The 15,238-nt window shown below is 54.6% G+C and overlaps 1 protein-coding gene across 3 annotated transcripts in view; it reads right to left on the reverse strand.

Annotated features, from left to right (window-relative positions):
• Window positions 1–15,238, reverse strand: part of DNM1 (dynamin 1) — a 52,260-nt gene that overhangs the window by 35,534 nt on the left and 1,488 nt on the right. For all 3 annotated transcript variants that reach the window (XM_021674056.2, XM_021674055.2, XM_064377568.1), the window contains exons 2-4: window positions 958–1,031; window positions 533–682; window positions 11–214 (exon numbers count right to left, since the gene is read on the reverse strand). In XM_021674056.2, the coding sequence (XP_021529731.1) occupies window positions 11–214; window positions 533–682; window positions 958–1,031 (428 nt within the window). The remainder of the gene's footprint in view (window positions 1–10; window positions 215–532; window positions 683–957; window positions 1,032–15,238) is intronic.

Raw genomic sequence — 15,238 nt, forward strand, 5'->3', positions numbered from 1 at the left:
GGGAACCTACCCTGGGGGTCCACCTCCTTGGCGACCTTGAGGGCGTCAGAGTTGGCCAGGTCAGAGTTGGCGGGGGACACGGCCAGGATGAGGCAGTTCTCCTTGGTGACAAACTGCATAAGCATGTCCCGGATCTGGAACTCGATGTCGGGAGGTTGGTCCCCCACCGGGACTTTGGTCATTCCAGGCAGGTCCACCAGGGTCAGGTTCAGCACTGGACAGGGCGGTGAGAGGGCGGGCTCAAGGAGGGGGGCGTGGCCGTGTGGGGGGTTAAGGAATAGGGAGGAGGCTTGCAGGATCCTCTTGGGAGCAGGGTGCCAGGTGGGCGGGACTAGGAAATCTCTGGGCTAAAGTGGCTGCTGTTGGAGGCGTGGCCGGAAGTGGGCGGGATCACGGCAAGGTGGAGCTTGGAATAGGATGAGGCAGAGGCAGGGTCGCTCTAGGGGCGGAGTCTGCAGGAGAAGCAAGGCACGCAAAGGGGCGTGGCCAAGAAAAGGATTCTTAGAGGTTGGGGCGGGGCCGGGGTCCTCACCGTGCGGCGAGTAGACGCGGAGGTTGATAGGCACCGGCGAGATGCCCTTGTTGGTGCCAGTGACCCGGTCGGTCTCGGCCTCGATCTCCAGGCGCACCTCCTCGAAGTCGGTGAATTTCTTTCCCTTGCAGTGCAGGAACTCGGCATATTCTGCCCCAGAAGCGGGCAGGGGAAGGGCAGTAGGCATCAAGGTCCGGAACCTCACCTGGGGGTTTTCATCTCCCGCCGGTAATAGAGCCCCCTAAACACACCCAAGCGGAACCACCCACGTCTCCATTATGTATTTTGATCCCTACTGTCCCTAAGGGGAACGAGGCCCACAGTCCCACAGCAAGCAAGTTCTGTGGCCAGGCTAACCTTCAGCTTGGGGACAGCGGAGAGGCTGAAGTGGGCAAGCCTGGCTGCTGATGAAGGAGGGCACGTACCTGTGGTTGCATTGACCAGCTGCAAGACCAGGGGACGTCGGGTGACAATGCCAGATCCTCGAGGTAGGAAGTCCCTGCAATGAGTTGGAGGTTAAAGGAGGGTCAAGATATGAGAGGGCTCCCTCTGTCCCAGGGGTACCTGTCCTGCCCTGGGAGAGCCAAAGCTCCCTCCAAAGTGCTGGCGCCACCGCTCCTTAGCCCGAGGGCTTCAGGTCCCTAAGGGGAAATAGCAGCCCAGAAAGGTGGAAAAGACTCTTCCTTAAGTCCCCTGGGTCACAGAATTTATGCATCTGAGCTGCCAAGAGACTGGATCAACTCCTAGATACATTCTGTGTTGGTTTTGAGCCAACAGGAAGTCCCTGCCCCAACCCAGCCACTGCCATTCAGTCCTGAAGAAACTGAGGCATGGGGTGTCCTACATGCCTATGCGTCCAGTGCCCACAGAGTGGATCCCAGGAAACAGAGCTGTAACTTCTCCCCTCCCTTCCGCTGTGGGGCAGGACAGCATCTCACTTCCCCTTCCCCAGACCCCATATGGCTAGGGTTGAAGAAGTGGGGGAAGGAGGTGGCAAGGAAAAGGACTCATGGGTCGGGTGCAGTGGCTCATGCCTGTAATCCCAGGAGGCGGAGGTTGCAGTGAGCCAAGATTGCGCCATTGCACTCCAGCCTGGGCCACAAGAGCAAAACTCCATCTCAAAAAAAAAAAAGGGCTGCCACGGTGGCTCACGCCTGTAATCCCAACACTTTGGAAGGGCAAGGCAGATGGATCACCTGAGGTCAGGAGTTCGAGACCAGCCTGGCCAACAGGATGAAACTAAAAATACAAAAAAATTAGCTGGACGTGGTAGTGGAAGCCTGTAATCCCAACTACTCTGGAGGCTGAGGCAGGAGAATTACTTGAACCCAGGAGGTGGAGGTTGCAGTGAGCCAGGGTTGTGCCACTGCACTCCAGCCTGGGCAACAAGAGCGAAACTCTGTCTTAAAAGAAAAAAAAATAATAAAGGACTCATGGTTTTTAGTGCCTACTGCATGCCAGGCTCTTAGTAGGGCTCCATACCATAGCCCCATGAGGCAGGTGCTGTTATTACCCCCATTTTGCAGATGGGGGAACTGCAGCTTAGAGACATTCAGGTTGCACAGCCGGTACCTGGCAGAGCAGACCCTAGTCTCAGATCTATTTGACTTTGCAGTGAGACTCCCATGCCCTTCAGCCCCCTTTGAAGGACTGAATTGAGGGGTCTTAAAGTCATCCCCTGTCCCCAGACCTGACAATCTATAGCTCAGACATTTGTTCGTGCTGATGACAAGCTCAGCTGTCCTTCTGGCTGACTCTTGTGGGTGCCAGTTCTCTGCCCAGTCAGCTCTTTTCATCTACCACCCTCTGCACTGCCCTCCAGGCTGGCACAAGCACGAGGGCGAAAGCCTCTCCAGGAATAAGGCTGTCAGAATTGCCAGTCATGGGATCCCCAGGGCCCGGGAAAGGGGTGGGGGCAGGCTGAAGCCCGAGGGACCATTGAGACACAGCCAGCGCCTTATTCATGGAGATGCCCAGGGAGGGAAAAAGACACACACAGTCTCTACAGAGCCAGAGGTTGAACCCAGGTCTCTTGCCCCCAGCCCAGAGCCTGACCCAGACTCATAAGTCTTCTTTTCACCCCAGGGTCAGTAGCAAAGGGTCTTTGATACAGCAGACTAGATCCAGAGCTCCTAGGCTCAAAGGCCCCTGTTGAAGCCTCTCCACTGCCCCACCTCTGGGGAAACACAGGCTGCTGGGGAGGAGTCAGGAACTATGCTGGGGAAGGAGAAGGATGGTAAGCCCTGTGTATATTCATCATTCTTGCCAGACAGTGAGCTTTAGGAGGACAGGACAGCCTCTTTCTGTCTGCCACTGTATCCCAGGAGCCCAGGACAGGACTTAGCACACAAGGGGCACTCAATAAATTCTGATTGAATCCCCAAGTCCTGGAATCTGTGCTCCGATATAGAGATTATCATTTTATGGAGGAAGCAGCTGAGGCTCAGAGAGGTGAAGTGACTCACCTAAGGTCACACAGCCGAGCGAGGATTCAAAGCTGAGTGTCTGTTGGACCCTCAGCCTGGGAGCTTCCCCATTCAAAGGTGCTGACTCAAACCCAAGAAGCCAGACTTGGCTTTTTATGTAATTCAATTAAATTCAGTCTGTGCCCGGCCCTGTGCCGGGCTCTGGGGATGGGAGACGATGAGTCAGACAGTTCCCACCCTGAGGAACTCACAGTGTGGTGGGAGAGACAGATAAGTAAACAGATAACGCAACGCAGTGCGGTGTGTGCTAGAACAGAGGTGTGCCAGGCGGCACAGAGGGAGGGGGTTGGCTGGGGGTGGGTGGGAGGACTTCCGGTCTCAATCTCTCCCATCCTTTACTCAAAGACTCCTTTGGGGGCGTGACTTCCAGTTTTGGGAGTCCCCCAGGGCTGTGGAGATAGAGCAGCTGTTCTCATAGAAGCTGGGGTGGGTGTGGGGGCCGGGGGTCCACCCTCTTCTCCACCAGCTCCTCACCCAGCAATACCATGGCAACAGTAATTGCCATGGAAACTGCAGGAGGGGCTGGAAAGGATGGGACTCCCCACAGAGAGCCCACCCCACAGAGACATGGACTTTCCCTTTCCCTGGAGTTCCTTCCTGAGAGGCCTCTCCTTGAGCAGATGGGCCCATCCAGCCTTGGTGGGCCTGAGGGTGGAGGTCTCCAAGGTGCCACATAGCGGGTGCGGGGAGCCCAGGGCCCAGCTGCCCACTGCCTCCCAAGGGCTGCTTAAAGGACAGGTAGCTTCTGGGAAGTAGAGACTAGAGGCAGGGCCATGGCTGGGGGTCAAGCCCCTCCCAGGGCCAAGATCTCCTGCTGCCCAGATCGGGAGGTGGCCCATCTCTGCCATGGCCCAGGTTCTCAAAGTGAGGCCCTCACGAGGCCTGCATCAGAATGCCCTGCGTAGTCTGTCCAGACACATGCTCCCCAGGCATGCTGGGCTAGAATCTCAAGGGGTCTTCGCAGGGAGGCTGAATCTGGATTTTAAAGAGATTCTCAGGTGGTTTCCACACTCCCTGTCAAGTTTAAGGACCACCTGCCCTGTGCTGAGGAGCCAGGGCCAGGCTGGCTCCTACATCGAATCCTATATTGATCTTTCCCTGGCCTGGTGACTGGTGTTAGGACCCAGGAGGTCTACTTCCCAGTCTCACGCCTGGACAGACAGTGGGGAAGACGAGCAGGTCACCAGGTCTCGACGGTGAGCTCTTTGCTCACTTTCAGGTTCCTGCCTGGCACAGGCCCCGCACATAGTAGGTGCCCAGACAACACTGGAAGGAATGTGCATGACTCAGCAGCTCCCTAGCTCTTCCCTTTCACCTGGACACACCATCCCACTTTAGCGCTCTGTTTAAGGGTCCCCTGGGTGCCCCTCCTTTCCCCCAGTGGGGATCTGGACCAGATCCAGCCTCCAGTTCCTGGTTAGGCTGAGGGAGGACAGAACAGGTGCCCAGAGAAAAGTGTCAGGCCCACCAGCCTCAGAGGCTGCGTGCTGTGCCCGGTGTGGGGGGGCGGCCGCTGGCATGCCAGCTCTCCCCACTCATTTGGAGCAGATGGCGGGTTCCCAGGGGGGCCATGCCTGGCCATCTGCAGAGGCACCTTCAAACCTGAAGCATGGGGAAACAAAATAAACACCTCTCAGGACCCTCAAATGCCACATTCCCTGTCTGAACTGGTGCTGTCACCCTGAGAGGGGTCTGGAGAAACTGAACCCAAGGGCTGACATGACCCCTACCCCTACTCTAGGACCTGAGACTTGGGGCCAGAGCTTGGGATCCTGGTTCCCAGGCCCTACCGAATGCAAACGATGCCAGGAAGTAACGTGCTTAACTGGGCGTGCGCCTAGTGCTGGTCATTCTTCTGTGCCTCCTCTTGAGCTCTGATGTCAGATGGACCCAACATTGAAAGTCCGAGCTGTCATGTAGGAGCTGTGTGGCAGTGGACAAATGACCATACCTCTCTGAGCCTCAGTTTCCACATCAGTAAAATGGGTTGCTGTGAGGCTTATATGAGCTGATGACTGAACCAATGGTGGCTGCTATGATGATAAATAATGATAGCTTGCTGGGCATGCTGAGAGCACGGGCTGGACTCCCACAGCTCGTCACCAGAAGGGGCAGCAGGGAGAGAGTTGGAAGGTGGGTTTCCTGGAGCCTGGCAGCCAGAGTGGGGGTGAAGGCTGGATACTTCCAGCCAGATCTTGGCCCTGGAGGTAGAAGGCAAGGGGGGTGGGCAGGAGCGCCCTCTGAAGCAGGGAGCTGAGTGCCGGAAAGGGAGTGGGTGGGCCAGGAAATACTGCTGGGAGGAGCTGAGGCTGCCCCCAGGCAACAAGACCCTTTCTGTTCCCGCTGCCCCAGGAGGCTCGGGCGAGGCCCACGTCACAGCTCATGAATTTCAAGCTGAGGTTTGAACACTGCAGGGCACTTCTGGCCTTGGCTTTCCTTGATGTTCTGATGGCCCCGGGAGCAGGGACTGGGCTAGACCTGTTTGTCACAATATCCCAGCAGCCAGCACGGGTCTGGCATGTGGCAGACTCTCAGGACACCTGCATTGACCGAAAGATGGAAGATGAGCTCTACCATCGGCTTCATTGCGCAGGTGTAGAAACTGAGGCACAAAAGAGGAAGAGTCTTGCCCAAGATCATGGTGCAAGTTGGTGACAAGGTAGGACCGGTACCCAGCGCTCCTGACTCGGGGTAGGCGCGCTCTCCACAGCAATCTTTCTCCCTATTAAGCAGAGCTTGTTACCTTCCCTTATTCCTTATCCTCCCATCCTTCCTGCTTTCTTTCCCTCCCTCCCTCCTTCCCTCTCCCTCCCTTCTTCTCTCTCCCTCCCTCCCTCCTCCCTTCCTTCCTCCCATCCATCCAAGTGTTGATGACTTTATATTTTCAAAATGGAAATAGATCTCTTTTGCCTCTAATTTTTAAAATATGTTATCCAGTTAAAAAGATTCAGAAAATGGTCGGGTGCAGTGACTCATGCCTGTAATCCCAACATTTTGGGAGGCCAAGGCAGGCGGATAACAAGGTCAGCAGTTCGAGACCAGCCTGGCCAACATGGTGAAACCCTGTCTCTACTAAATATACAAAAATTAGCCCAGCGTGGTGGCAGGCGCCTGTAATCCCAGCTACTCGGGAAGCAGAGACAGGAGAATCACTTGAACCCAGGAGGCAGAGGTTGCAGTGAGACGAGACCATGCCATTGCACTGGGCAACAGAGCAAGATTCTGTCTTAAAACAAAACAAAACAAAACAAAAAAACATATGTTCTCTAGTTAAAAAGATTCAGAAAATGGCCAGGTGGGATGGCTCATGCCTGTAATCCCAACACTTTGGGAGGCCGAGGCGGGCGAATTGCCTGAGGTCAGGAGTTTGAGACCAGCTTGGCCAACATGGTGAAACACTGCCTCTACTAAAAATACAAAAATTAGCCAGGTGTGGCGGCACACACCTGTAGTTGCAGCTACTCAGGAGGCTGAGGCAGGAGAATCGCTCAAACCTGGGAAGTGGAGGTTGCAGTGAGCTGAGATCCAGCCACTGCACTCCAGTCTGGGTGACAGAGAGAGACTCTGTCCCCCTCCAAAAAAAGACTCAGAAAATAAGTTAAATATTAAAAAAAAATAAAAGCCAATCGTCATCCCAACACCTGGTGAGAGCCACTGTAAACATTTTATCATTAATAATCATCATCATGGTTAAACACCGATGGATTGCTGACTGCCAGCCAGGGACTCTGCCAGAGACTTGAAAACCTACATCAGCACAAGATTTCTTTTTAGGGTGATGGAAATATCCTAAAATTAGATTGTGATGATCGTTGCACAACTCTGTAAATATGCTAAAAATCATTGAATTGTGCCTTTAAAATGGGTGAATTTTATGTCATGTAAATTATATTTCAATAAAGCTGTTTAAGAAAATCGACATCTGGCTGGGCATGGTGGCTCACGCCTATAATCCAAGCACTCTGGGAGACCGAGGTGGGCAGATCACAAGGTCAGGAGTTTGAGACCAGCCTGACCAACATGGTGAAACCCCATCTCTACTAAAATACAAAAATTAGCCGGGCTCGGTGGCGCATGCCTGTAATCCCAATACTTTTGGAGGCCAAGGCAGGCAGATCATGAAGTCAAGAGATCGAGACCATCCTGGCCAACATGGTGAAACCCTGTCTCTACTAAAAATACAAAAACTAGCTGGGCATGGTGGCAGGTGCCTGTAATCCCAGCTACTTGGGGGGCTGAGATAGGAGAATAGCTTGAATCCGGGAGGTGGGGGTTGCAGTGAGTTGAGATCATGCCACTGCACTCCAGCCTGGCAACAGAGCAAGCTTCTGTCTCAAAAAACATATATATATATTAGCGGGGGTGGGTGGGTGGGCAAGGGGGTGTGGTGGTGTGCACCTGTAATTCCAGCTACTCAGGAGGTTGAGGCAGGAGAATTGCTTAAACCCAGGAGGTGGAAGCTGCAGTGAGCCAAGATCGCACCACTGCACTCCAGCCTGGGTGACAGAGCGAGACTCCATCAAAAAAAAAAAAGAGAGAGAGAGAAAGAGAGAGAGAAGGAGAGAAAAAAGAAAGAAAGAAGGAAAGAAGGAAGGAAAGAAAGAAAGAGAAAGAAAGAAAAAGAAAGAAAGAAGGAAGGAAAGAAAGAAAGAGAAAGGAAGGAAGGAAAGAAAGAAAAAGAAAGAAAGAAAGAAAAGAGAATTGATCCTTGCATGGCTGTGTGAGGTCAGAGTCATCAGTTTCCCCATGTTACAGGGGAAGAAACTGAGGCTCAGAAAGGTGAAATCACATGCCTTTCGGACGCCCACAGGCACACTGGGTTATCAACCCTTTGATAGCTTCTCTACTCACCTAACATATCATAGACATTTCCAAAGTTACTAAATATACAGCTACATCTGGAGCCTCTGTCTTTCTTTCTTTTTTAGAGACAGGGTCACCCAGGCTGGAGTACAGTGGTGCGATCATAGCTCACTACAGCCTCAAATTCCTGAGCTCAAGTGATCCTCCCACCTCAGCCTCCCAGTAACTGGGACTACACGCGTGCGCCACTATGCCCGGCTATGGATCCTTATTTCTTATCACCAGCATCTTAATGAGAAGGAACCCCAGCTCGGCCACTAAGTTACCTCTCTGTTCTGAACCTCAGTTTTCCCATCAGTGAAATAGGACATGGGCCAGCAGCTCCCTCCTAGAGCTGTTGAGGGAATGCCCTGAGGTCCTGGCTGTGGAGGGACCTAACAGGGGGCGCCCACTGGTGGGTCCTAGTTCCTCAGCACGTGCCATGTGCTGTGTGCTTTCTGTGCTGCTGCACTGCATTCCTTCGAAATGGGGACCCAGGCTGGGTGTGAGGGTGCATTCACCTGCTGAGATTTTTCTCCCCACCCCGGCTAGTGGCCTCCTTTCCCTGAGCTAAGAAGAGAGGTATGTGAGACAGAGTGATTAAAGAGTAACACAGTCATAATGAGATGCGATGTTAATATCAACCATGGTTGAAGCTGCCCTCGGAGCTCTGAGCCCAAGGTAACGGGCTTCTTTCTTCCTCTACAGCTTCCCATCTGGGAGAAAATAAAGCCCTGTCCCGCACAGGGAGGGCCAAGTCATGGCTGGAGAGAGTGATCAGGGAAGGCGTCTCAGAGAAGGTGTTGGCTGATGTGAGACTTGGAGGAAAGACCCAGTGAAAGAGGAAGACAAGGGCAGGGGCCAGGCATGGTGGCTGAAACCTGTAATCCCAATACTTTGGGAGGCTGAGGTGGGAGGATCACTTGAGGCCAGGAGTTTGAGACCAGCCTGGGTAACATAGCAAGACCCTGTCTCTACAGAAAAAAAGGGAAAAAAAAAAGAGGCTTCCAGGCAAGAGAACAGCATATGCAACAGCACCCGAGGAGCGTGAGAGAGAGGGCACAGCCCTAGTTTTTCCATGAACTGTAAGATATTCAGGTAGACCAGGAGGGAGCAGCTGAAAGGAAGCAGGACTGGGTAATCAGTCCTCAGAGGCCCAACTCAGGGGTTGGGGTTCGGTTTTGAGGGCAGAGAGTCCAAAAAGGGCTTCAGGCAGAGGAAGGCAGATTGGGAGGCTGGAGAGAGTTCCATGCTGTTGGGTGGGCGATGGATTGGGGGGAAAGGAGGAAGCTACTCTAGGGCTAAGACAGGGGCTGGAGTTTGAGGTAGATGGGAGTGAACTGGGCAGACTCCACAGGGCACAGAGACGGAGTCGGATGGGGAGGGCGGGCCAGCGAGCAGGTAGCTGATCTTGGCACCTCTGGCCAGGGGACTGGGAAGATGCCATTTAGGAGAATATTTTGAACACCTTCCAAGCTCAGTATTACTTTTTTTTTTTTCTGTTGCATATAGTAATTCTGAGTTGCCAGGCCTGACTTCTCCAAACGATTCCTGTTTCCTAGCCAGGTTTCATTCCAGGGAATGGGTAAGAGTGCCAGAGAGTCACCCAGGAAGAGGAGGAGAGGAGGAGACACAGGTGTGTAGGTGTGTGCGCACGCGGGTGGGGCTGCGGTGCGGAATGGGGTAGAAGAAACATGGAGAAGTGTGGATTGGAGGCAGGAGACACATGCTTGTTCCTGGCCTGCCTCTGATTCAATTGCTGTGTGACTTTAGGCAGGTTCCCTCCCCTCTCTGTGTCATTTTTGCCATCTAAAAACCTGGCGGCTCATGCCTGTAATCCCAGCAGTTTTTGAGGCCAAGGTGGGCAGATCACCTGAGGTCAGGAGTTCGAGACCAGCCTGGCCAATATGGTGAAACTCCATCTCTACTAAAAATACAAAAATTAGCCGGGCATGGTGGCAGGCACCTGTAGTCTCAGTTACTTGGGAGGCTGAGGCAGGAGAATCGCTTGAACCTGGGAGGTGGAGGTTGCAGTGAGCTGAGATTGTGCCCCTGAACTCCAGCCTGGGTGACCAAGCAAGACCCTGTTTAAAATAATACTACTACTAATGCTAAATAAATAAAAATAAAAACCTGGTTGGAAGGCCGAAGTGGAACGATCACTTGAGCCCAGTAGTTTGAGACCACCCTGGGCAACATGGTGAGCCCCCATCTATACAAAAAATAAAATAAAAAAGCCGGACTTGGTAGCGCATGCCTGTCATCCCCAGGTGGGAGGATGGCTTGAGCCTGGGAGGTCAAGGCTTCAGTGAGCCGAGATCGCCCCACTGCACTCCAGCCTGGGTGACAGAGTGAGATCCTGTCTCAAATAAAACAAAACAAAAACACGGAATGATAGTAGACACCAGTGCTGCTCTTAGACCTGGACACTGGAGCCCTTAGCCCCAGACTTACCCCTTAGGGGTCCCTCTCTGGACCTCCTCTGGCCTTACCTTCCCCATGGGGCGAAGAGATCCCAGGGGCCAGGAAAGGTGCCCAGCTGGAGCCTGTGCTCCCCTCAGAGGCTACACTCAGGTGCCCCAGAATTCCCTCTCAAGCAGTTCCAAGCCCACTGCCCAGGACCAAGCGGGGGTCCAGCCCAGGCCCAAGGTGGGTCCTTTCTGGAGCTGGGATATGTGGGCTGGGGTGTTCACGAGTCAACCCTGGAGGGATAAAGAGGAAAGTGACGGGCAGCCCGGGGAGAGGGGCCACCTGTCCCCATGCCTCCACATATATCACAGACCTCCAAGGAGTCTGAAATTCTGAATTCTAACCCAGCCGGCCAGGTCGTGATGAAGGTGCGTTTGCTATGGTGGGAGGGCAGAATGCATTGCATTTAGCAATTCCTCAGCTTGATTTATAACTGGAATACATAGGCATATGGCACGTGGGCGTCTGCTTCTCCACGCCTGACAGCACTGTGCCCATGACCTGCTTCCTCCACTCCTGCCCTGCCCACCCCCTCCACTCGCCCACTCGTGCCCCCTTCCCTGCGTCTGACCCTCTGACCCAGCCAGGGCCTGGGAAACTCAATTCTCCTGGCGCCGGGATCAGATACTGTCTGCCAGGGTCACCTTTCACTCCCAGCTCTTCTGGGCCACGGTGGGGCGTGGGTTTGGAGAGGATGTCCTGGCTGCAGATGCGTGCATTTCCATGCATCCTAGCGCATTCTGTGCATGCTAGGAGCATGCAGAGGCCGGAGCAGAATGTGGCAGCTCTCTAGGTGGGTGGGTGGCTGTCAAAGGACCCCTGACAGGTCCCTCAAACCCCGGTTTCCCCACCCTCCTGGTCTCACCTCTGGCCTCTGCTCCCCACTCAGCCACACTGCCCTTCACCCTTCATCCGGGTTCTCAGACCCCCTGGGCTCTCTTCACCCTCGCCCTTTGCTCAGGCCGGTCCCTGCACCTGCAGCGGTCCATGCTTTAGCTTGACCATAGTCTTGTTCAGGTTCAGTCTTAAATGCTACCTCCTTAGGGGGCCTTCTGATGGTCCAGAAAGCTCCCTTCCCCTCGGTGTTGGGCTCCTTGCAACACAGTAGCAGACTCCTTCAAAACACACAACAAACGAGCTCTTTGTGGATTTCACGTCTGTCTGCCCCGATCAGCTGCAAACCTTCCCAAGCAGGATGGGTACGGCTGGTTCACAGTGTATGTATCCTCAGGGCCTGGCACACGACAGGTGCCAAGGAAACGTCAGTTCCCTCTGCCCCCTCCAGGTCATCAGCACTCTGCCTAGGATGTCTCATTTATCCGCTAATATTATTTGGCCTCCATCTCCAAATCTGAGAAATGGGACCACTATGATGCATCCCAACATGTTCAGAGGAAGAGACAGAACTTAATAGTGGGGAGTGGGCTGTCTCCCCTGGGAAAGGCTAGATTTAGCAAAGAGAGGGGCTCTCAAGAGGCCAGAGACCAGCACCACACCCATGCTGGGATAGAATGTGGAGGAAGGGGCCGGGCGCCATGGCTCACACCTGTAATCCCAGCACTTTGGGAGGTTGAGGTGGGTGGATCACCGGAGGTCAGGAGTTGAGACCAGCCTGGACAACATGATGAAACTCCATCTCTACTAAAAACACGAAAATTAGCCGGGCGTGGTGGTGCACACCTGTAATCCCAGCTACTTGGGAGGCTGGGGCAGGAGAATCACCTCAACTCAAGAGGTGGAAGTTGCAGTGAGCTGAGATTTCACCACTGCACTCCAGTCTGGGCAACAGAGCAAGACTGTCTCAAAAAAAAAAAGAATGCAGAGGAAGGGACAAGGGCACATTGCAGGAGGCAGGAAGCCTGGGGGAGGGGGGTAGGCAGAGTCACGGGGAAACCTAAAACCCTTCCTGCAGGCTGCTCCTTGGGCTCTGGGCAGAGGGTCGCTCACCAGGACCCCGACCCTACCCTGGATGGAGAAGGTCCCCCACCGCGCCCCCATCCTGATGCACCTCCCAGCCCGCACCATCCCAGAGGGCTTGCCTGTCTATGCCCAGGCAGGAAGAGAATCAGCACGTCTTCCATGCCAGGCTCTGCCTTGAATGCTTCACGGACTCATCATCATCTCACAAGGGATGTGCTATTATTATCCCCATTTTACAGATGAGGAAATAGCAGCTGGGCGGGGTGTAGAGAACATGCCCAGGGTTCCTCTGCTTGTAAGTGGCAGAGCTGAGCTTCAAATCCAGCAGGTCTGACTTCAGAGCACGCTCTCAGCCCTTCTGCCACGTTCCCGCCGGCCTTGGGCCGCCCCAGGACAACCCACTCTTGGCCCTGGAGGAGTGTTGCTGGCGGAGGGGGGCGTGTAGTGGGGCGGGGGTGATAAAGAGGAGCTGGAGAGACAGGAGGAGGCCCCTTTGGCCTAGGGCACCAGGCATCTGTTCATGAAAGGCTGGCTGTGCTGCGTCCACAAACACTCCCCCGTCTACACTTACCCCCGGGATGAGCTCATCTGCTCTCAGGTTTAAATCCCATCTCTACACCAACGATTTCCAAATTTTTATTTCCAGCTCGCCTTCCCCCTGAGCTCCTGACTTGCATCACCAAACTGCCAGCTGACATCTTCCACTTAGAAGTCTAACAGGCATCTCAGGCTCAATATGCTCAGAACCCAATCCTGGTCTTCCCCCGTCCCCCTAGTCTGCTCCTCCTTACTCTTCACGACTCTGTTAATGGCACCAACACCCACCCAGGAGCTCAGGTCAAAGTCCCAGAATTCATCATTGATACCTCCTTCCTCACCCTCCACATCCATCCACCAGCAGGACTTCCTCCAACATATATCCTGAAACCCACCCACCATTCTCCTCACTGCAGCTAAAACCCTGGTCCAGGCCCCCGACTGGCCCCTGCCCACTGCAGCAGCCTCCTCACCGGTCTCTCACCTTCTCCCTCACCCCCTCCCCAAGTCACACCCTTGCTAGAATCCGCTCAAGTCACTCCACTACTGCAAAGCTTCCCACGAGAGTGAAAATAAACCCAAACTCCTGGCTCCTCACGGCCTAAGGGGCTTGTAGATGCAGCCCCTGCCTATCTCTCAGATCCTGTCTCCTTCTTGCGAGTCAAACACCAGCCACTGGGGCGTCTTTCTGTTCTTCAAAAGCACCAAATTCTTTCCTACCCCAGGGCCTTTGCACTTTCCCTTGGCCCGGAACTCTCCCACCCCTGGCGGGTTACACGGGTTCTCATCCCTCGGTTCTCATCTCAGATGCCACCTCCTCCCGGAGACCTCTGACCTCCCTGGGGAGAGCAGCCCCGCTCCCTTCCCTGACCTTGAGCACATTTTCCAGTTGTCTTCTGAGTTTCTCCCTCTGGAACTCAGAGGCTTGTCTTTTCCACCATCGAGTCCCCAGTGCTAAGACAGCATGCACCCTCCGCAAGTGTTTGCTAAATGACTGAATGAATTGGGGTCAGTTTTCCCTTCTGTAAAAGGGAAGTGGGTGGAGAAATAGCATAGACCCAGACAGGTTCCAGCAGCATCCCGGGCAGCTGCGAGGCCACGTCCATTGCAGAGCTGACAGCAGGACCCTCCTGAGTGCCCGGAAGCCCTGGTGGGCCTAGAGCAGCCCTGATGCATTTTCCTCTGATGCATTTTCCATGGGGCATTGGCTCCTGGGAAGCCCCAGGAGACAGAGTGGCTGTTACCATGCTCACCAGTCTGGGGACTGAGCCCTGTTGGAGAGGTCAGGAGCCCTTGAGGGAGCAGGCAGGCTGAGGTGGGGGAAGCCCACTGAGACTCAGTTTCCCCTGCTTTCTCACTAGCTTTCAGGGGATCTCGAATGCTTTCCTGCCTACTTCTTCACATCAGGCTAAGCCCTCCTCCCCTGCATCTGGACACCCTGCACATTCTCCTGCGGGGATCACAGCCAAGGGCATTGGGGCACAGAGGACAGCCAGAGGGCCCAGGCCTCCTGGGGCACAGTCCATACCTTGCTCTGCCACTCAACAAGCAAGGACTTGCTGAAGTCTGTGGTGGCCAGGGCTGGCCCCTGCGCCATGGGCTCCAGGAGGGCAGAGGATGGGCACAGAAGTCCCCAAGCCTATTCGGCTATCAACGCTCCCTCCCACATGTTTACAAAAGCTCCTTTCCACCCATGAACTTGGTGGGGCCCACAGCCACCCTCTCAGGAAGGCAGGGCAGCGGCTGTCAAGTGTCCCCATCCCACAGATGGGGAAGTGGAGGCCCACCCACCTGCATGTCCCTGTGCCTGGTGCAGGGCCCTGCTCTCAGAGGATGTGCAGCCTTGAGATCAGGAACTGGGCTTTGGAGTCTAACAGCTGCTGCCCTTCCTGAATGTGTGACCTTGGGCAAGGCACCTAACCTCCAGGGTCTCAGTTTCCTTGTCTGTAGGATGGGCATCATGGTACCTGCTTCTTGGGAGCTCCTGTGAGCCTGTGAAGGACTCAGCATAGGGGCTGCATGGGATGGGCTCAATAGATGGGGGCTGAAGTCACCAGTTGGTCCCCTTCTTACCCCAGGCCCGGAGCACTCAGCCTGGCATGGAGCAGGAGTTCAGCCAAAATTCAAAGGACGAGAGGGAGGAATATGGCTTGTCTACTTTAAAGTGCTGGGTATCCCTGACTGCTGGGCCTTGGGGAAGGGGCCCATTGTATCTCTTGCCTGTGTCTCTGCAGGTTGGGGGGTCATGTGATCAGAAGGGGGTTACTGCAGGAGCCATCGGAGAGACAGATGCCTCCCCCTCTGCTGACCAGATGGGCACGGCCGCCCCCACGGTGGCCTTCCAACGTTGCACACATACATGGCTCCAGTCAGGCCCTCTCTCTGTCACCTCCAGGGCTAGCATGGGTTTCCCAGGACATTTGAGGGGCAGGAACAACCACCCAGTCCCACT

The sequence above is a fragment of the Aotus nancymaae genome, unplaced genomic scaffold, assembly GCF_030222135.1.
Source record: "Aotus nancymaae isolate 86718 unplaced genomic scaffold, 86718_ANA_hifiasm-v0.15.2.pri h1tg000003l, whole genome shotgun sequence".
Classification (NCBI taxonomy): Eukaryota; Metazoa; Chordata; class Mammalia; order Primates; family Aotidae; genus Aotus; species Aotus nancymaae.